Raw genomic sequence first — 23,003 nt, 5'->3', positions numbered from 1 at the left:
AATACACTTTATGTTTTCAGACAGTCTGAATACGGGAATTCTTAATTTCCAGATAAATCAACTGACTGAAAACGTTACCCCTTTAGGGGCTACATGGGACCAACTGATTGAATTAAATTATTGTCTAACTTAATAAATGATTTCGATTTTGTATTGACAGTTAGCAAAGTTCTAGAGCTCCGTCCTAGGATGCCCGATTTTACTCTGCTTATGGGTGCGAAAAATAAAGGACACTACGAACCAGATGCCGGGGAATTACCTTCCATAAGTGAAATTTTATGATAGATAATCCGCATGCTTTACAGTTACAGTTTTTCCCGGCATAAACACAATATGTGCTAATGGGTAGCAGGGATGGAAGCAGAGAAAAGTACATTAAACACCCTGATTTCTGAGAGATGTGACTGAGGATAATATATTGTTTGTTTTGTGTGTGTGTGTGTGTGTGGTGTGATATATATATATATACATATACATATATATATATATATATATATATATATATATATATATAGTATTTTTGTTTTTGCTATGATTTTGTAATCTCTGATTCTAAAATGTATTATTAATTTTTTGTTGATTCCCCCGCATTGCGGTGTGTATTGTATAATTTTAAATACTGTTATTGACACCTCTGATCTCACTTGTCTGTAAATAGTTTTGCTCCTATGTAGATAAGGGCTGTTGTCATCACATACTTTTAAAAAGTGTCAGATGGTCACTAATGAGGATCTGTTTTTGTACAGTTTAAAGTGTCATTTGTAAATGTATTTACACATGAAGTAAAAATCTACCCTGTTGGATTGCAATGAGTAGTCTATGAAGATAAATATTCATCAAATATATATATATATATATATATATATATATATATATATATATATATATATATATATATATATATATATATATATATATATATATATATATTATATATAATTATGCGTAATCTGTCTGAAAGGTCACCAGCATTGTGAAGATATGATAAAAATGAGAGCTGCCTCCTATTCATTCTGACAGCAGCTGTCTGATCTGTGGTCTGACCCAAGATGGCCGCCCTGTAGGCACGTCGGCCTAGCGGCCGGCAGCGTCCAATGGGGCGTCTAACGTATATAATAGTCTATGGCACAGCTGGTGGTGCGAGCGCTGCTTTCTGGGAGCGCTCTGTTTCCGTGGGGGAGGGCTCCGAATGACTAGGCTTCCCAGCTTTCACGTGATGTCGCGTTTCATGGAAGCCCTGAACACTGAGCTATATTATACACTGGAGTGCTAATCACGTCTGTTAGAACGAGTCGCTGTGAAGCCACCAGCCGCCATATTGGTACTCCCTATTTCCCCCCAGTAACTAGGGAATATGTGCGCTACAGCATCGAATAACGAGGATTTTGTCATGTTCAGGGGGGGCTTAAGACTTTTAAAATGTCAAATGCCATATAGTTTTATGTTATGTTCTAAAAATATCAAGTACTGATAAAGTCATGTGCTGAAATATTTTGCATTTATTCATTTAAATATATATGTTTAACATTTATAAATATAAAATAACAATATACAAAAACATATATTTACATATGTGTATACATATATACATATATACATATACACATACTATACATATATATATATTTAATATGAATAACATGTAAAATATTTCAGCACCTAATATCCTAGTAGTTTATAGTGTTAGTACATCCTGACTGTAGAATTACCTGTGAAACGTTTTCACACAGCCAGAAAACTGCTTATTGTTGCAAGCAAATCCTGTGGGATTCTGTGAGAGTAGGGAGTAGCAAGATGGCGGCCAGTGACTTCAGTTTTTCGGCAAAATCAGCACTCCAGTGTATTATATAGCTCAGTGGCCCTGAAGGGAAATATTAACAGATATTCAAAATATTACAACACTAAGAGGGATGCACATATTTCTACTAGTGCCTGGTCACTATAAAACAGCATTTAGTTCATGGAATTTGGCAATTCGTTGGATAGATCTGGCAGTTCTTTTTGAGTTTATCTTTTAAATAAAGCTTTGAGCTTCGAGCTGTCCGCGTTTTATGTCCAAAAGGGTAGTTTAATTTTTTTTCACTTGGAAAAAGAAAAACCTGACTCCATCGACTCCAACAGCTGGTCTGCATTAAATCGCCAGCAGGTGGCAGTGTAGGCTAAATTAAAATCGAATAAAAAAAATTGTATCGTTTGACAGCCCTAATGTAAATACCTGGTCTTGTGTCCTTTCACATTTGTTAATTTAATTTTTTGTTGTCTGTTTTTAAAGAGTATTATTACGTTCTTCTGCTCAAAGCAGTTAAAGAAAACTAATACCCACTCCCGAAATAAAACTGTGTGAAATTATCCCCCCCTCTGTTTTTTTTGCAAATCACACACTGTGTATATATATATATATATATATATATAATATATATATATATATATATATTATATATAGCTCTCAAGCTTCCTCACCTGACAGAGCCAGCCCAAGCACCAGATGATCAACCCCAGCTCGGAGGAGCTCAGCTCATTCTTTCTCTCCCTCTGCCACCTACTAATCTCTTTCCTCTCCTCTCCAACCAGTTATGATTTTGTTAAATCCCATTTTAAGTTATCCCATGCGGGGCATCCCTTTGATTTGTTATGGTCCAAGTGCCAGGGCATAACAAAAAAAATATCTTTCACTATAGAAATACATATATGTATTGTAGCTGCTCTGTGAAGGCATCAGAGCTTCATTAGACATTAGCAAATTATATATATAACACATATATAATATAACACACACATATCTATCTATCTATGTATCTATGTCTCTGTCTTAGCACCTGCCATTAGTCGTCCATTTTTCAGTGTTCCTTCTGTGGCCCCCATGTCTTAGTTCTGAATCAGCAGCACATCATCCTTCCTTCAAGACTATCTCATCCAATGAACCCCCACCCTCCAATTCTTGAGTCTGAAAGGGGAATGACTCTGCCAGCATTTTGCAAAATAAAGTCTTTCAAAGAAATTTCTTGAAAAAAAAATCACATTGTCTAATATAAACACTGACCACCTTCTTTATCATAGTGCAGTGTCCATAGGTTAGAAAACAAATTACAGTAAAACAGTAGCAAACATTTCAACCAGCGTTTTCCTCCTTAAACAACATAGTCAAAAGAAAAGTCTTCACCTTTCCACCAGGTGTGAATCCCTTTAAAAATTAAATAGCCAAAACATTTTGACAGAGAATTCACCCTCTTTATATATACACATTCAAAAATAATACAGATTTTTTTCCTCTTAAACCTAGCAGCACATTTCCACATTAAAACCTTGATGCAAGCCTTTGCAAACATTCTTCATATTTGTCCAAAGCTTTAATCAAACTGAATTAGGCAGAAGTCAATAATATCAACTTTTTTTCTCTGTTACCAGAATCTGAGTTCGGAAAACTTCCCTCATCATTCCCTCATCATCTGAGAATGTCTAAAAACAGAGACTAAAATCTCTTCATTAGCACATTGCAATTATATTTTTGACCAGGTTTCTTTGCAAAGAAAAACAGCAGAGAGAGATAAATGTTAATAGCGGTCAGTACAAAGGTTAACAAACAAAAAATTATATAGCAACTACCTTTCTCCTCTGGAAGATCTCAATATTACCTGGCATATAAATTGGTTAAAACTTAGCATAATTTAGTCATATCTGTTCATTGCTTGTCCAAATCTGTTTATGACATCTTACCATACGCCTGTTTAAAGGAAAAGTCCAGTCATAATCAAATTCAAAACTGCTGTGAAAGTACTTTTATATATAAAATTATTACACACTTTTCAATAAATGATGTTTTTTTTAATAAGAGTAATTTTCATTTGAATGTTCTTTACCGGAGGCATCCATGTTGGTCAAGAACAGAACTGCCACCTCCCAGTTTGTGACGTCACGTTGCGGGATGTTCTGCAATGTAATCAAGGAGTAAAAAACTCCCTAATAACCAATCTCTGCTCAAAATGGTGAATCTGTGCGCCTCTAATCTTTCAGCAGTTATCAGTTATTGCAGCCGTAAACTGCAGCAAACACGGGCAGAGCTGTTCTCTCTGCCTTTACTCTTGCTCCTATGTCAGATGCGCTCCTGCGCGTTATGAGGCGGAGGGATATTTTAGCTGGTCATTACTGAGTGTCTGTAGTGCGGCAGCGTCACTCAGTTTAGAGCCCAAACACGCGACTTCACTTTCAGTAACAAGCCTAAAAAACTGCAGCTGTGGTGGTCTGCACATCAGGCTAAAGGCTAATCCACACAGACCAGCTCTGCCCAGGCAATGAACAAAGTTATAAGGAACATTACATATTCTTTCCAAGTGTGTCATATCACTCCGCCCCTCTGGTTGGGTAAACAAATGTCCCCACAAATTCTACATTATAAAAAAGAAAAACCTACCGAAAACTCTCGCTCTCGTGTCATCTTGAAAACCTTCTTCTTCGAATGTTGGCTACAGATGACGTGTTTTTTTTTTTCCTCTGGCCAGAAGTTCGATGGGAAATCCTACTCTCAAGTTGGCAATCCAATGACGAACCCGTGGTGGATCATCAATCGGAAAGTGGAAATGTTTCTTTCATTTTTTACCCGATGTATTGGAACATCCAACTGCCATGCACTTGGGCATTGTTGCTTTAACAATAGCTCTCGCGAATTTCAGTGGTGAAAGTCCTCTCGAAATCCAGAATAATTGTTGTTGATCGCAGCTGCGTACAATAGTTCCTATTTGAATTAGCTTGTAAAGCGCGGTGCCTTAGCGCAACGTAATGTCACAGGATGTGATGTCAGTTACCATATTTGGGCAATAATGGCCGCACCAAGACTCAGTGATTGCGACGACAATTTATACTTTATTTTTTTACTGATAAACGCTAAATCCATTAAATCACCACGAACATATTAGTTTTAGGTATAGATAATGATCCATTGATTTTTCCTTGCTGACCAGACTGCTCCTTTAAAACTCACATATCAGAGACGTCTGTTGGAAAAAAGGTAGCAGTTCAAGGATCTCCGTCCCTTCATCTGAAAGCAGTAACTCAGAGAAAAAAAATAAAATTTTAGTATTCAGATAAGGCATGCAGTCAAAACCTGGTCTGTTTAAATGTGATGTTTTGTAATTTCTGGCTGATCCTTGTGAAAGGTATGTCAAAACAGCATCTTTTCTTTCCTTTTCTGTTTAGTAATTTTGCTTTAAAAACATCTCCTACTTTCAGTTAATAACCTTGAATAAAGTCACTTTTTATTATTGGAGATGCAAACAATTAAAGCAAATAAAAATTTAACAAAGAACTAACCAAAAAAAACAAGAAAATAAAGTAAAATGTCTCCCAAGGAGCATAATTATGTCTGTCTCATTAATACATAGATTATTAACTTCTTTCAGACTTGATTTCATTCTGCCACTTTTTGACCAAGTGAATTTACTGCTTGTACTGCCTTTAAAAATATACAACTGTCCAAATTCAGTTAGGCAGTTAAAAACTTTAACGTGAACTGATTAACACTTTGTCCCACATAATATTCTTCAGTACAATTAATGATTTTCTCTTTAAGTTTGTGTTTCTAGTGTTTTTTGCAATAAATGCAATGGCAAATAACCCCCCGTAATTCAGCACCGAGAAGACTGTTTAAAACAAACTTTAAGAACAATAACTGAACTACACAGAAAAACATTACCTCTAAACACTTTCATGTATTTACAATCCAAGTGTGCACTTATATGAGAAAGCTACATGTAGTTAATCTGATGGCAGACACTCTGTCCTTCAATAATTATTAGGAGTCACCTTTCACTCAGTCCTGCAGACACCATCTGATAGTGATATATTTGTCTCGCTGCAGTTCCTGTCGAAAGCCAAAATACACTAACACAACAACACATTCAGATGTTTACCTTGAGTTAGAATAGTCATAACATTCCTGTCTGTTTCCTGGCTATCCCGTCTGGAAATTGTTCAAGGTTTTGCCTCATCTTTCAGCAAATCTTCAAACATGGCGTCCATCAAATTTTCTTACTAGCTGTCCTTAGAAAAGCAACTAATCTTAAATTCAGTTATTTTATGTTATATTTATTTATTATTTAACTACGACTCATTTTATTAGTGATTGAATATGTATTGCCACACAGCTGATTCCTGCATCCAAGGCAAATTTATAGATTTTGATCCAAGCCAAAGCTGATCCACCAGAATTTAAACATGTATTAACTGAAAAACCAAGTTTATTTTTTGATAGCAATGATCTTGCAAATGTGTCAAAATGACTCTGCAGCATATTATTCACTTATGGCACAACATTATTTTATACAAGAAGTAATGCAGGTACTAAACTCTGAGATGGAAAAAGTAAAAAGTTGGTTTGATATGAGCAGATTGTCACCCAATCTTAATAAGACAAATTCCATATTATTTCACGACAGAGAGAAAAACAATGTATCACCAAATCCAGATGGATTGGAAATCCAAGAGTAAAGCAAACCAAAATTCTTAGGTGTCATGATAGAATAAGATCCCACATGGAAATCACATATAAAAAGAAAAACATCAGCAAACAATTGCTGTCCGATTTAAAGCAAACTCTCACTAAACAGTTCTGGCTTGCCAACTTTGATCAAATCTTTGATTGTCCCAAACCCACTCCACTGCATAAAAATCTTGGGATCAACATACAAACCTATATACAGCCAATTATTTATTTTACACAATAAAATAAATTATTAGCAATAGTCATTTTAGAGAAGGAAAGGGCCGGTATAGAACTGACAGCAGATGTGGTTGGATTTTGTCATTGATGTATTGCTGTCTGCCATTTGCTGTGCACCATTTTGAGCCAGTTGACTCGCAACAAACAGGTAGAATTGGACTTTAGCTGTCATGTTTATCTTCATGTAGAAGTCATTTTAGGTGAGTAATTATGTGCAGCATAGCTAGAGATATTGAGGTACCTTATTACTGCTGAAAAATGCCTAATTTCTTTTTTTCTTTTCACCGTTTTCTACAACCGTTGAGCATTTTAGTTGCACAAATAAATTGGTACAGGCGAGTGCTGAACTAAAGGGCTGTACTGAAAATGTTTAGTAAAATCTATGTACCATTACACTACCAAATGCTTTATAATTTTTTTTTAAGGACAGACAAAATCTTCTTATCTTGATCAATCAACAACTTTATAGTTTTCCTTCCTGCACTTAGGTGCTTCCAAAGTAAAGCTGAAGTCTCTTCATGGAAAACCTCACAGCCCCAGATCTTCTTTCTTCACGCTGCAGCCCAACAGCGTGTTTCCAGCTTCAACGCACTCTGACACACATGGAGCTGAAGGAAGGAAGGAAGAAATGAAATCAGATCACTGGGAATATTGTCAGATGGCAGCCATTTTTAACTACAGTTATCAATGCACACTGGTTAAAACAACAGTTCCCTGCAGATTATGTGCATTACCATTCTGAGCTTTGATCCAGGATGCAGCCTTCAGAGTCAGGAGCTCCCACTCCTCCTTTGCATCCATCTTAAAACCATGAAGCCAGATCAGAGCCAGAATGGAGGCCCACACTTCACTGTTGACCTAATGCACAGAGACAGACAAAACAGGATAAAAAAAAGGGAAAGATGTTATAATCAGGGATGTTTTACTGATTGCAGTTTGGTGGTTACTGAGTAATGAGTAGGTTTCATATGTTTAGGTGATTAATTACAATTTCACTCTTTGATTACAAACTTGACACTGAGACATGGTGCTTAGTTCTGCCATCTTACAACAGTAAGGTCCTGGGTTCAAATCCTCCCCAGGGCTTTTCTTAGTGGAGTTTACATGTTCTCTGTAAGCATGTGAGGGTTCTCTCTGGGTACTTCAGCTTCCTCCCAGTGTTAAGATATGCAACTTAGGCTAATTTATCCGATGGACTGGTGACCAGGTTTACCCTGCCTCCTGCCAACTAACCACTGGAGATTGTCACAAACTCCTCACAACCATGGATGCTATTTTCTTAAATTAAAACTCTTTATAATATTTCCATAATCTAATATTGATTTATTTTTTATTTATTTATTTTATTGAGGTTTTTATGGCACTAGTGGCTCATTTTTCGTACAGTGAGCTGAAAGGAAAGGGGGTACGAGAGAGGGGAAAGACATGCGGCAAAGGACCACAGCTCGGGTCCAACCTGGGTTGGCCGTGTCCAGGAGAAAGACTTCCTTACATGGGTCGTGCGCGATAACCACTGCGCCACTGAAGCACAACCATCTAATATTGATTAATGAACTGTTCAGTATTAAATGTTAGTTTTGAGAGTGACCTACCGATGCTGGCTTTGCCTTTTCCACCTCCTCACTGGTCTTTCCCAGCGCTGCAGCCAGATGTGCATCAAGCAGCCAGCAGCCAGACGCCTTCTGCAGGGACACCAGCTGCAGCAGAGGGTCTTTGCGGGGTGGTGGGGATGCTGCCTCATGTGTAACCACAGGACCTGTGACATAAAGAGAAAAGTATAGACGTATTTGACTGCTGGTGTCTGACAATGAAACCAGGCTGAAGGTCCAACTTCTCTAAAATCAGCAACATGACTGTTAAAACAGCCCAGCTTACTCTTTAATGATTAAACAAAAAGGGAAATAGAGCATTACTGAGGTTAAAGCTGCAGTATGGAGTTCTGAGAAAACCACAGACTTAGCCTAGAAATCTAAAAGAAAAAAAAAGTACACTTTACAAGCCCCCCCCCCCCCCCCCCCCCCCCTTTCTCTCTGTTGCGCTACAGACAATGTTTTGATGTGTAGCCTCGTTTTATTTCAGGATTAGTTTAATTCCTTTTCTTAGCTTGGTTTTTGGTCGTCTTTCCACTTCTGTGTTCCTGCCATTGCCTACTGCAGCTTTAAAGGTTCACTGTATAAGTAAATCTTTCTGCATCTGTAAATGGATAAATCAACTGTTAAAAGTAGTGTCTTTTTTCTAGAAACATTTCGTGAAAATTGTAAACAACTAGACAATCATAACAACCTCACTGTGATATCACAGGGCTCCTATAAATGGATGAAAAGAATAAATTATGACCATTAACCAATATTTAGTTTTAGGTTATTTGGACTCAAACTTGAAATTTCACTGATTTCCCCTGAAATACATAAAACAAGGATAAAATGATTTTACTTGTTGGTTGAAAGTTTAACTGCTGTAATGTTTTAATCAGTAGCTGAGATTCCTGAATGTTGCTCTGTTTAGCAATGTCTCTGTCAGATGCTGAAGCCCAGATTGAAGCTCCTTCTGACCCAGTCACACAGTTTAATTTAAAAAATTGAGTCATTGTCAATTCATTAGAACCAATAATAAATGCAGGATTGTTTGTTGATTGTTTTGTGTTTTACTTACTATATGATGATGAACCAACACTTCTCTTCTCCCGCCCTATATTATTAGACATTTGAAGACACAAGAGAATAGCCATTAAGAAATTTATTGAAATTAGTCAAATATGCTTAACTTCAAGCTAAAATAAAGCAATCTCAAATGACGCCAGCAAACAAATTAAAGAGTAAACCTGGTTTGTCAATTACTTATTGTTGTTGGAAATAATGATAACTGATCCCTCAGTTACTTATCAAAATAAAAGGAAACTGTGATTCTATCAAGTTCCAGCATTTATTGAGAACCAGAGCACAGATAAAGTAATCACACCCCTGGCTAGGATGCAGCCTGCCTCCCTTCTGCTCCCAACCCAGGTCTCCAAATCTTAGCCCAGTGTTATGAATACAAAAGTCAATTGGTTAAATCTAAACATTGTGGTCTTCATTATTTCATAAAACAGTGTCACATGTGAACCTTTTAAATTCTGGTATAGTCACAGATTAGGAACAAACGTTTTGGGGGAGTAATAAAGAGAAACTTACTAATGAGAAAAAAAGTTAAAATAAAAGTAAAAAAAAAAGACAAAAGTGGTAATATTATGAGAAAAATGCCATATTATGAGAATTAAGGGGGGCATTTCGAGAATAGTCACAGTTTGCAGAACTATTTCAGTCCTGGAGTAATAGGGTCAGGTTGGATTCTTTTAATTATTTTTATTCTTTACGAGTATAAACACCGGAGAATGAAGCCAAAGGGATAAGAAAATAAACTCGTAATATTACAAAAATAAAAATATTACGAATGTAAAGTATCTTCTGAGATTAAACTCCCTCTGGTACTGTTTAAGTGACTCAGACTAACTGCAGATTTGCCACATAAAACATGGCGGATGCTCTGATGCATCCCCAGCATAGGCAGAACCTGCCCGACGAGGTGTCTACGAATATAATGTCTATGGGTAGAGACGGTAGCATAACAGAACAACGCTCACTGTTGCCAAATCCGCTTATCTTATGCGACTCTGAGCTTCTTTTTCCTAAAGTCGCTTGTAAATTTCAAGAGTCACGGGTTGCATTTTTTTTGGGCTTGTTTCTGAAGTGGCGTCGCTTATCTGGGCTCTAAAATAAGTGACGATAAACAGGAGTTATTAAGAGACCTGCTTGCACTCCGCCTCATAACGCGCTGGAGCGCATCCTCCTCTAGAATGACATAGGAGCTGACGGACCGTAGTAAAGACAGAGAAAGCAACTCTGCCTGTATTTTCTGCAGTATATATATATATATATATATATATATATATATATATATATATATATATATATATAGATATATATATATATATATATATATATATATATATATATATATATATATATAGTTGGTGTGAAAGCTCAGGATTAGATGTGTGAGAGAGGGAAAAATCTAACATTAAAGCTTGTGACTTTTTTAAAATGTAAATTAATATTAATTTATATAAATGCTTAATACATGTCTATCTTTTTTAAGAGGCAAAAAAAAATTTCTTTATTTATTTATACATTTGTTTACACATTGTGTAAACATCAGGCAGGTTATGATTAGTGATTTAGCCATTATTGGCCAGAGTTTAACATTTTATGGCACCAGGATGTTATCATTCCAAGTGCTTGAAAAATAAAAATCTTTTTTGTACAAGAATCTTTTTTACTAGTGTCATTTATTGCAAAATTGCATATTAAAATGCCCAAATAGGCTTTTACACTTTCAGAAATAAAAAGATAAAATATGCAATTAATTTGCGATTAATCTCGAGTTAACTATTAAAATTATGCGATTAATCGCGGTTAAAATTTTTAATCGTTTGACAGCACTAATTTTCACAAAAAAGGCTCATTATTCTGCCATTTAGGAAATGCAAATAATTTTGATGATCCTAACCTATCCTAACCGACTTGACTGATTTAACAGTTAAAAAGGTAAAAAGCCTCTCTTTTTATAATTACATTTAGCTCCTGGTGAACATTCTCAGTCATCAAGGAGATAGCAAAAAAAGATTAAAAATAAAACCTGTTAGATTAAAAAGTTGGGTTAAAAAAAACAGTTAGCTTGCATTACAACCCACATGCAGCTATAAAGCTTGGACATTCTGCTACTCATGCTGTCAATTGAAAAAGCCCCTTGGATGAAAAGTGAAACATCTTTAACTATAAAACAGAAGTTTTTTTAACCTATTTTAGATCTAGTTTTAGCTGTAAATACCATGTCAGAGAGAACTTGTTCCAAAACTTTAGGCATAAAAATGCAACTTTGTAAAATAGAAAAAATGAGAAAAATCATTGAGAGACAAAATGTGTTACTAAAATCATAGTAGCTGCTAGCTTGTTTAAAATAATGCAGAATATCAGAGAATTCTCAACAAGTTGCGGTGATCAGTTCTTGACATCTATATTTGTGCTTTACTTACTAATGCTTTTTGGAGCGGAACCACCCATCATCCCCATCACTAAAACAGAAAAGAGGAGGGGAAAAAAAGAGACGTAATGTGTTAAAGTTCATAATAGCTGCTAGCTTGATTCAAATAATGCAGAATTTCAGAGAATTCTCAACAAAATGCAGCGATCATTTCTTAACCATCTAGTCTTGTGATTTACTTACGTATTGGAGGAGAACAATCCATAGCCATCGCTAAAACAGAAAAGAGGAGAAAAACAAAACAAAAACAAAGAGACAAAATGTGTTATTAAAATTGATAATAGCTGCTGGCTTGATAAAAATTATGCAGAATTTCAGAGAATTCTCAACAAAATGCAGCGATCATTTCTGGACCATTTAGTTTTGTGCTTTACTTACGCATTGGAGCAGAATAAGCCCTACTCATAACTAAAACAGAAAAGAGAAGAAAACAAAGAGACAAATGTGTTATTAAAATTAGCCATCGCTAAAACAGAGAAGAGGAGAAAAAACAAAAACAAAGCTGTTATTAAAATTAATAATAGTTGCCAGGTTGATAAAAAAAATATGTAAACCATCTGTGGGAATAACACAGCACATAGCTTGTCTTACAACACAAGAGTTAAATGGAGGAACACCTGTGGATATAATTTAAAGCAGAACCTCAGATTAAACAGCAACCTTGTCTGGAAAAAAATATTTGTATCCATTGCAGATGTTGCACGTTTCCCCACTTACAAATAATGGAGAGCTCTGCAATTTTCATCATAGGTAAATTTCAACTTTAAGACAGAATCTGAAAATGTATCCAGAAAAATCACATTGCTTGATATTTAAATAATTTATTAGCATTTTATTGCATGAAGTATTTGATCACTTAAAAACCAGCAAGAATTTTGCCTCTCTCTCACTCTTGTGTCCTCCACTTCTTTTCTGTAATAATTATTCATCTTTGCACTCCTTCCCTTTATGAAAGATGCCTGTTCAAACAGTCAGACTCCAACCTCTCCACCACATGTAAAACCAAAGAGCCATCAAAAGACACCAGGATTAAAATTGTACATGGCTGGGATGGGCTACAGGACAACAGACCAGCAGCCTGGGAAGAAGACAACAACTGTTGGTAAAATTATTAGAAAGTGGAAGAAATTCAAAATGACTCACTCTCCCTCAAACTCGGGCTCCATACAAGATCTCCTCTCATGGAGTGTCAGTGATCATGAGAAAGGTGAGGGATCAGGCAGGAACTACACAAGAAGACCTGGTCAATGACTTAAAGAGAGCTGGGACCACTGTCTCAACATTTGTTTGGAGGCCCCAAGAGCACACAAGGACACTGCATAGATGCAACAATAATCCCTTTGTCTGTCGAAACGACAGTAGAAGTTGTTCAGGTCGTTGGCTAAGCGTTGGTCGTTCATGGAGTAGGCGGCTTTTGGCTCGTAAAAACAAGACGGCTGCCAAGTCCATTTAGAACATAAAGGTACCAGTGAGTAGTGGTATTATTTAGGTACTGCTGGTTCAACCAGCAGTACCTAAATAAATTATATTTTATTTTCACTGGTTACCGTTAACTACACACTACCCCCCTGCTTAAGCCAGCCCATCTCCAAGCCCATCTAAAGTTTGCTCATCTTTATCTGGATGATTTATAGGAAGCACGGGAAAAGGTCCTGAGGTCAGATGAGCCCTAAATAGAACTTTCTGGTACAAACTTCACTCGCCATGTTTGGAAGAAGAAGTACAATCCTAACAACTCTATTCCAACTATGAAGCCTGGGGGTGTAAACATCATGTTTTGGGGAGGTGCCTTTCTGCAAAGTGGAACAGATGACTGCACTGTATCGATAGGAGGATGGATGTGGTCATGTATCACTAGATATTGGGCAACACCTTCCTTTCCTCAATAAGAGAATTGAAAAATGGGTGATGGGTGTTTGTTCCAGCATGACAGTGACCAGAAGCACCTAAGGAGTGGCTCTGTGAGAAGCATTTTCCAAGTTCCTAGCATGTCTTCAGCAACAGCTCTGTAACCTGATCTTTAGAAGATCTTTATGGAGGGATGCGCCACCATCTGTAGTTCCTGACCAAGTTTGCAGTGTGTGCAAACTTGGTCAGGAACTACAGGAAATGTCTGACCTTTGTCATTTAACATAACGTTTTTTGTACTAAAAACTAAGTCCTATTTTTATCGTTTTAAATGTAAATATCACACAATGTGTTTTTTTTTTTCATCCCGTCTCTCACAGTTGAGTACCTGTGGTCAAAATTAGAGACTTCTCCATTCTATGAAATTGGAAAAACTCTGCAAGATTAATGGTGTATCAAATAATTTATTTTTTCAGATTTCATCTCCCAGACCAATTCGCCAATATAATCAAGTACAGTTTTAAACACAGAAACTTCAGCTAAACAATAAATACTGTTTTCTCCAATAAATTATTCACATAAGACATAAAATAAGATAGGAATGCATCTGAAAACAACATTATTCCCACTTCATAAGCAGTTGGATAACGTAGGCATTCATTCATGTATAATCATTAATTAGATATATTCATTGATAACTGAATTCCAGTAATGTAATATCTAGCAAGTACATTAATTGTTCTGATATTTCAGAGTACCAACAGCAGACTGCAGCGAGAATTTATTTATAGCATAGATCTTATTTAGTGTTTAACTTACGACTTTGTTGTAAAGAACGACAAGCCCTAAACATTAGAGGCCCTAGACCAGAGAGAAGAAAAAAGAGAGTTTGATATTCCACAATAACTTCTTTCAGATAATGTGACAATGACTATTTACCAGGATTTGTAACAAAATACAGGGTGATCTGATGTAAAGTTTAAATGCCCCAACATAATACATTCTATTTAAAGAAAAAGTGGGAACTACAATGAAATATTATCTAGATGAGATAACTCACAGGCGGAGTTTTGTACAAGCCAAGGACCATTGAACTAGCAAGGGTCATACCCATTTTAGATCATCTCATGTATACAGATAAAATAACATTCTAAACTGCAAAGCCACATTTTGTCATGAAAGGCATCACTGCTTCAAAACAGGCAATAAAATCAACAAGTTCACCTTTGTCAATGTGCCCATTTTCTCCACAAAGCAATCCACTAGTTTGAAACTTTTAATCTTTTAGCTAGAAATGGAGCAGAAGAATTATGGATAATTTCAGGTTTCAGCTCAATGTGGGAAGTGGACTGTCGATGCTACAGCTGACGACGAAATGTTTGTCAAGTATTAAATACGAATCTCTACGTCTGCTGCTCCTTTACAGTTCCAGACTAACGGTGTTGCAGCAGGAAGACGTTGGTAACAGTGGTCCTTTGGCAGTAGAAGAGCAGTGGTGATGTTTCAAGTTTTTATTCATCTATAGCGTATTCAGTCAATTATGCCTGAGCTGTGAAACATGAGTTTTGGACTCTGTCCACTATTAGCACTATTAACCCAGCAGTTCTACCCTGCTATAATGGCCCCTGTGCTTCTATACAGGGTTTTACGGCCGTACAGCAATAATGAGAAATGCCTGTCTTATTTTCAATCATTAAAAAACGTCCTCCTCCTTGAATGAAGATGATTTTACATGTAAATCTGCCAGGGAAATAAAAAACGTTGAGGCACAGCTGTATGTTCCTGTACTCTACAGAACATGGCCTGTGTAAACATCTAACCAAAACTGGGTTTAAACTGGAAAATGTGAGTCTACTGACTGAAAAAAAAGAAAAAATCAAATCACTCACTTCCACAGAAAGGTGTTGGGATATTCCTCCGTACCAGAGGTCCTTGAACTGCTTTGCCGTCGTCTTTGTTGACAGCAATGAAGGCAGTGAAAGAACTGCTCACTCCTGATTGGACACTGAGCTCCACCACCTTCTTCTTCACTTCTTCATCCTGCTGTCCTCTGTGTGTCCTCTCCTCTGACTCCAGGGAGCGAATCACAGTGCGAGCAGCCAACCTGTGGACTGTTAATCTGAACACAGAAGAAAGAGAGAGAGCTGAAGGTGGGGCTTAAATGTTTTTATGTACATATACTGTCTCTCTTTCCTCAGTTTATTAACCTTTTCCTCAAATCATTCTCCTCTTTTTATCTTGTCTCCAGTGGTGGAAGAAACTACTTTTTAAATCATTCAGAAGCAAAGTCAGACTCATTTGTCCAAGTTTTTCAATAATTTAAGGAGCAACTTTCACAGCAGCAGATGAAAGATTGTTAGAGAAATTTTATTGTTGTCAGTGCTGTGACAACTTGTCACCACAAGAGGGAGTAGAAACAACCTGTCACTGTCTCCTCAGCTATTTAATGTTGGTTCAATCATGCTCAGGCCTGTTGGGATGGGACAGAGGGAAACAGTTTGTTGACTGTGTAAATGTAGATTGTGGACCAGGTGCTAGCAATTTTGTCTTTTGATTTATGTAACCTTTATTTATACAGGTATTCTCATTGATATCAAAAATCTCCTTTTGAAGAGAGACCCATTTGACATAAAACAACAAGTAATGAAACTTTACCCGCTAACAAATAGTGGTATCACCATGCCATTTTTCCCCCAGACCAAGTACGAGTACTTTAAGTACAGATACAATAAATTGGTACTTATAGATCACACATAACTTACAATGATTACTAAAACAACTGATCAGTAAGGAATTTGGGAAGAGCTTAATTTATCCTCACCGGACATGGATTATATGTTGCCATTGTTTCACCTTTCTTGAGCACTCGGTTGTACTGCAACTCTTTAAATTTGGTGTTGTGTTTAGTCATGAAATAATTCATCAGAGGAATCAAAATGGATAGTTTCAGATATTAGCTGTCCACAAAGACTCTTTAAGATGATAATCAACTAGTTTTTCAAAAATTTGGGCTAAAATACAAACTCAAATGATTTACCACTGTATATCAGGCAGACCTCCTCTTTGACTTTTTTGAAATCTCTTTAAATAATCTTTTTACCTTTTAATACTCAAAAGGATGTTGGTGTTTGTTGATTCTATGCCAGCCTTTTCTGTTTATTTGTTTATATAATTTTTATCAGTATTACTGAATTTAATGATCTTTATAGTTGTGCTTTTTGTAAAGCACTGTGGTCTCTGTGTGTTTAAATTGCTTTATAAATAAAGTTTGATTGGACAAAGTTTTGCAATGGGACAATAAATGTTTTGCACATCAGGATCACCTCCTTTTCACAAGGTGAGAACAAAAGCAGACTTCCTCATATCTGGGATGACATTAGTTTGCAAAGAGATTAAAACTACAAGACAGATTCAGCTTTATCTGCAGCTAAATGTAAAAATTAAAAATAAAAAATAAAAAATCAACAACGAGAAAGGTTGTCAGGTCCTGCAGATTTATGAGGACTGAGACCCTTCAGTGCTTTTGAACCTTCACTGATAGACACATTTGAGAGAGAGAAGGTGTTTCTGTTGGGGGAAGGGGGGGATTTATAGAGGAAGTGAGAGGTTGACCATCAGAAACGCCATTAAATAAGGATCAAGGATCTTTTAAAACATTTAAGCATTTCTGACTTATCTGATGATAGCACAGTGGAGTTTACAGTTAATGAATGGGGAAAATCTGAGCAATCATGCCTGAGGGGGTCTTAACAGTTTGTCAAAATTTCCTTGGGTTTTGTAAACATTTCGTAATCTGAGATAAAACAATAATCCTGCTTTGCTTTCTTTATGGCAGAAGTACATTTGTTTTGTATTTGACAGAAATGTGGCCAATCAGCTGCAAAACTGACAAGATTAACTTCAAAACAGACACATGTGCTTCCAATTATAATCAAATAAATCATGAAGGAAGGCCTGTTCACTAAAGTGCTTCATATTTCTTTTTTGGATAAGAACAGGTTTAAAAACAAAAGATCTTAGTGTCCAACTGCACCAACGATACAATGATCACTTAGATTATTAGCAAAAAACACTATTATAGAGTATTTATGTAGCATGTTAGTGATGAGTAGATCAATTAAGAGATGATTTTTCTAAATATTTGTAAATACAGTCAGAGCAGCGGAGCTAAAATGAACAGCTAACTGATACCCCATGGCACCTGAGGGACAGAGGGGGCATGGGAAGTACGAGACATAAAGGCATCTGATTGGTTTTTCCATTCAGACTGAATAACAGGATTAGTCAGAGTTTTTAATTTTACAGTTTTAGCTTTCACAGAGATCAATTTTTAACCTCTTTTTCCTGAACATATAATATATTTACTACTGTCAGGAGTACGGTTGCCAACTGCCCCATTTTAGCCGGGACTTCCTGTTTTTTGAGCCAAATGTAAGTGGCTGGTATTAGACACTTGTTTTCCCATATTTTAACTGCAGCCTGCAATTTGTGTGTAAACATACTGGATGGCACACGCCTTATGTCCCGCGGTCATACTAGATTCAAACAAACTTTGAGCTGCAAAGCATAAACTGTTTACTTGTATGAGTCGAATAGTGAACAGATCTGTCCAGAATACCGTTTCAACAAACATATTATGACAACAACAAAACACCGGTGCGTTGGTATCTGCCGGAGTGACTCGTGATAGGATGATCGTGACCTGTATTAAAGTTCGGTGGTTTGCTGGTTGGGCTCATTTGGGCTTGTTTTCATGGAGCAAGTCACCCGTTTCTAACACAAGATTAGTGAGCTTGTGTGTGTGTGTGTGTGTGTGTGTGTGTGTGTGTGTGTGTGTGTGTGTGTGTGTGTGTGTGTGTGTGTGTGTGTGTGTGTGAGGGGGAGATGGGATCTTAGTGTCCGATTATTGGTATCGGATGACTTTGCAACTTCAAAAAATAAGCTGTTTTTAGGTATTTTTTACAATGACCTCTATAATAATATCTAATTTAGCATTAGCTGTAATTCTATGCGGATTCAGTGTGTTTCTTCCTCGCGTTTGATCCGTTGTGAAAGGCGAGGACATCTGTATTTGGATGTTTCCTCTTCAAAGTGGTCACTGCACAGGCAGGTACTAAGGGCTTAGATTGTAATTTTCATGTGTTTTGAAGTTTTTTGTATTTGAGGAAAGCTACTTACAATTGTGGGAACACAACCTCATTTAAACAACCACAGTATGACATAAAGGAACAGAATATAGTCACTACTGTCAAACCAGAATGTAAGCTGTTTTACCCAGTGTCCTCTGCAGGTTTGAGATTGAAGTGTAGCTGGTTCTGAGAGGGATGACCTGCCAGGCTGTACTTCACCGTCACACAGCCATCTGTTGCCTCTGAAGTCTGATAAATAAAAAAATAAAAGAAACACAGTAGAAAAATTAAAATACAAATATTTTGAGATTCCTAATATACAGAAACTGAGATGGTGGTGACTCTACCTGTCCAGTGAGTTGAGCATAAATCAGTGACCTCTGACCCTGAAACATAGCAGTAATGGGTGGAGACAGAATGGTGGAGGACACTCCCTTTGGTAAATCCCAAGAGACAGAAATGTCCTCCACAGCTGGCTGCAGAGCAAACCTCAGAGACTGCATCACCTGTGGTTTAAACAATAGTTGTGAAATGATTTTCATTAATTCTAATCACGTTCTAATGTGTTGGTGAATTTTCAGGCAGACATAGTGTTCTTACTTTTGGTTGCATCCTGTCAGTCCCAGTGATGAACTGAGCGTGACCTCCTCCCTCTTTGGCCATCCCGTTGATGAGAGCAGAGCTGGCTCCTTCTCCAATCCCAAAAGAGAAACACCTACGATACAAGAGTTTGATTTCAAGCTCACAATAACATCAGAACATGACCCAGACTGGGAACCTGAATGTTAAAGGTTTCACCTGTGGGTGGCCGCATTCATCTTAACAAGATCAGTAACTTCTTTGGTGTTTCCCACTTCTCCATCAGTGAAGATAAACAGCTGAGGGAGGAGAAACCACATAAAGTTACACAATGTCAGATTCAAACAGGAGCTCAAAGTCTTCAGGAAAATATCTCAGAGGTTTTAGTAACACTGGCGGTGGTAACATGGGTCAAGAGCAACCACAGCTATTCCAAAAAAAAGTAAAAAACAAAGCAACTGGACTTCTTTTCCATAGTTGAAGACGTTTCGCTTCCTCTCCCGGAAGCTTTCTCAATTCAAAAAGTCTGGAGTAATGTGGAGGGTGAGAGTTTGAATTGAATTGAAGTTAAGGTAATGAAGACTCTAAGGTGACTCTCACCCTCATTCAGATGATCAAAACATTGCTCCTTTAAGTCAAGCCAATAACAACCCTAACGACTCCTCGTTACAGAGGAGTGGACCAGTTTCGGTCCATTCTGCTGGCTTAATGGCTTTAACGACCGCCCATAACTAAGGGGTGGACCTGTTTCGATTGAATTTGCATGTTATCTAAGCCATTGCAAGGCCTTTGTTGGGCAAGGGTATAAAGCTTGTTACTCCACATTACTCCAGACTTTTTGAATTGAGAAGGCTTCCTGGAGCGGAAGTGAAAAGTCTTCAACTACGAAAAACAAGTTCAGTTGCTTTGTTTTTTACTTTTTTTTTTGAATGACCATGACCTGGATGACTGAAAATCTTCACCAGCATAAACCACAGCTACAAAAATATGAGCTTTGAAGAAAACAGGTTGGTCTAGGATTTCTTGGAATGGTGGAGCAATAAGAAGTTTACTGTATTGTGCTGAAAACCCAGAATGTTTACATTAGCTTCGTGTGTCAAAACTGTGTTGTGCCAGTTCAGACGTGACAAAAGCGGGCATCAATTCGGGACGTAACGGACTGCGTTACCCATGATGCAATGTGGTCAAAATGGCCACCAACTCCCATCACGCAACACGGCAAAATGGCCGCCGATCAAGATAAGGTTGCTATGGTGATGGCTATAAAAGCCGATCACACACGACAAGCTTTCTTCTTCCCTGGCTTTTAGCCAACCCGAGGAGACACACACACAGCTGATTCCGTTGGGGTGATTCCCCGCCACGTGTTCGATTACTCGCTGGACCGAGATTTTTCGACGCAACGGTTATTCCCTGCTTTTTATAACAGGAGGTCGACTTAAATAAGTACTTTTAAATTCCCTCTGATCAAAAGACTGAGAGACGCCGTATCTCCCAGTGATCGAAGAGGACCCCGCTTTGTCTGGCCAACAAAGCGACCGAACCCGGAGGAAGAAACGAAGGAGCTTCTCCCCCCGTCCCGCTGCAGCCTGTGGACAACTGCGCTCGTCAAGACGCGTCCAGAAAGCCACACTCGGAGCGCTCCGGACCAGCCCCGAGGCATCTCAAAGTAACGGAGTCTCCCCTTTTATTTCTGTCTCACCAACAGGGTGTTTAGAAGTGCCTGGGCAGGCGTAGAACTTTGTAGGTGTTGGTTAATGCTTTTATTCCACGACGAAGTTGGAATTATTTTGCTGAACATTTTCTTTGTATGTGCATGCATTTTACAATTGATTTGCTGTGTTGATTTGTGATCCATCAAGAACCCCGCCGTGGGTTACCGCTTTATTTCTTTTCATCTTTTTCCCTGCTTTCCCCCCTCTCTCTCTTTTCGCTCCTTATCAGTTTAATTTCTTTGTCCGAGCTCAAGTCGCGGGCTTTGCTTTAAACTCCCAGTTAGCTGCCCCCTCTCGAAGCGAGGCATTACCCCATCAGCGTAAGCGTGGTTACGTCATTAGGACCTCCCCTCATACGTCATCGTAGCAGCCATCTTGGGAGGGTCACGTGTATCTGAACTGTAGGTAGCTTAGCTGAACTAGCTTTCGTAAGACATCAAAGCGTCCAGTGAGATTCCCGAAGCTGTTCTGTCTATCAATGCTGATACGTCAAATGCCGATGTTTCGAGGGCGGTGTTAAACAACTTTGAGTTAAGTTAAGATCTGCTAACCGCTCATTTTAATCCATTGTTTATTTTTGTTTTGTTCTTTATTTCCACATATATTTTTGCATGTTTTAGTTTAGTAAAGAGTAAGAATTCCAAAGTTGTTGAATCAGAGAATTACTGTAACAGGGAATTGCTTTTGGTTCAATAAAGCCAACAACTGCGGAATAGACATTGTTTTGTGTTCAGTCCAATTCACAGTTACATGGTTATTCAGAAATCAGAGCTAACCTCCTTTGGAGTTAACATCTGACATTAATACAGAGACAATATCATTGGATGGTGATAAGGAATAAGGATTTAAACTCTAATTGCAGTTACATTGGGGTTCTCACAGCCTGCTGGATAAACCTGGTCGGTTAACAGTCCGACCTGATCATTTATTCCAGCATAAATGAGTTCATAACAGCAAATTAACTAATGCATTAGTGGTATAAATACTTACAAGCTTATAGCTAACATCACCACCATTTGAACTATATTTGTTATAGCGGAAATTTGAGTTGAATGATTTATTATTTAAATTATAATACCAAATTATAATTAATAATAATAATAATAATAAGCATATTCAACCAGCTTATGGCATAACAACTGACTAATGGCTGGTGTGTGTAGAACTTACCTGTCGAGGCTGTTTAGGAATGCAAGACTGGCTGTAAATGTGTTTAAGAGGCAGAAGAATCTCTGTTCCTCCAAGATTAGCCTCCATATTTTTAACCTTCTTCAAAGCCTCCTCCATAGTCTTCTCACTGTACTCCACACTCGTACTGACAGAAGAAAATTAGGGAATATCTCAACTAAAATGAAGAGAATATTAAAAGCCACAAAACATGTAGAAAATATCTTAAATATAATATCTTAAAATGATTTCTAAATTATGTGTTTTACTTTAAATCTGGTGTAGACATTGTTATAAAAGGAAAACACTTTTATTCAAGGGATGTTGAGGGTTATGGGTTAGACTTCACTCACGGAAAGATGTATTCAAACTGTGATCCAAAGCTGTAGATGTTGAAGTAGCAGCCCATTGGTAGGCTCTTCAACAGCAGCAGCAGAGTGTCCTAAATAAAGACACAGGAAGTAAAGAACTCACTTTGACAGAGAAGAATGCTTTCACAATTTACATAAAGGAATGGTTTAGATTTTGTTCTTTATAATAGGAATCTGATATTATTTTTTTGAGCAGTCAATATCTTACCCAGAGCAGACAAATCTCATAAATTAGATTTTAGCCACATGGAAACAACTCCTATTTTTAAAAATATCATGTCATTATGTCATTTTAAGGCTTGAAACTGTTGTCAGGTTTGCATTAAATAGTTATTTATCTGAAAATTCCATAGATACAATACTCCTTACAAGTGTTGCCATTCCTGATAAACGCGTAATAAAA

At 37.3% G+C, this 23,003-nt stretch overlaps 1 protein-coding gene across 8 annotated transcripts in view; it reads right to left on the bottom strand.

Annotated features, from left to right (window-relative positions):
* Positions 1-7,125: 7,125 nt before the first annotated feature.
* The window catches only part of LOC105940333 (von Willebrand factor A domain-containing protein 5A), an 84,696-nt gene continuing 68,818 nt past the window's right edge, over positions 7,126-23,003 (bottom strand). For 3 of the 8 annotated variants that reach the window (XM_036149801.1, XM_036149803.1, XM_036149804.1), the window contains exons 14-22: positions 15,529-15,758; positions 14,459-14,500; positions 12,170-12,199; positions 11,975-12,004; positions 11,784-11,822; positions 9,365-9,400; positions 8,305-8,468; positions 7,447-7,570; positions 7,126-7,320 (exon numbers count right to left, since the gene is read on the bottom strand). In XM_036149801.1, the coding sequence (XP_036005694.1) occupies positions 7,241-7,320; positions 7,447-7,570; positions 8,305-8,468; positions 9,365-9,400; positions 11,784-11,822; positions 11,975-12,004; positions 12,170-12,199; positions 14,459-14,500; positions 15,529-15,758 (775 nt within the window). In that variant the 3' untranslated portion in view covers positions 7,126-7,240. Of the gene's footprint in view, positions 7,321-7,446; positions 7,571-8,304; positions 8,469-9,364; positions 9,401-11,783; positions 11,823-11,974; positions 12,005-12,169; positions 12,200-14,458; positions 14,501-15,528; positions 15,759-18,913; positions 19,018-19,115; positions 19,275-19,368; positions 19,484-19,566; positions 19,647-22,232; positions 22,378-22,582; positions 22,672-23,003 lie in introns of all 8 variants that reach the window. The other 5 variants (XM_036149799.1, XM_036149800.1, XM_036149805.1 and 2 more) reach the window with 4 other exon arrangements.

The sequence above is a fragment of the Fundulus heteroclitus genome, chromosome 18, assembly GCF_011125445.2.
Source record: "Fundulus heteroclitus isolate FHET01 chromosome 18, MU-UCD_Fhet_4.1, whole genome shotgun sequence".
NCBI lineage: Eukaryota > Metazoa > Chordata > Actinopteri > Cyprinodontiformes > Fundulidae > Fundulus > Fundulus heteroclitus.
Note: the sequence above shows the minus strand (reverse complement) of the source record. Positions and strands in the feature narration are given on the sequence as shown.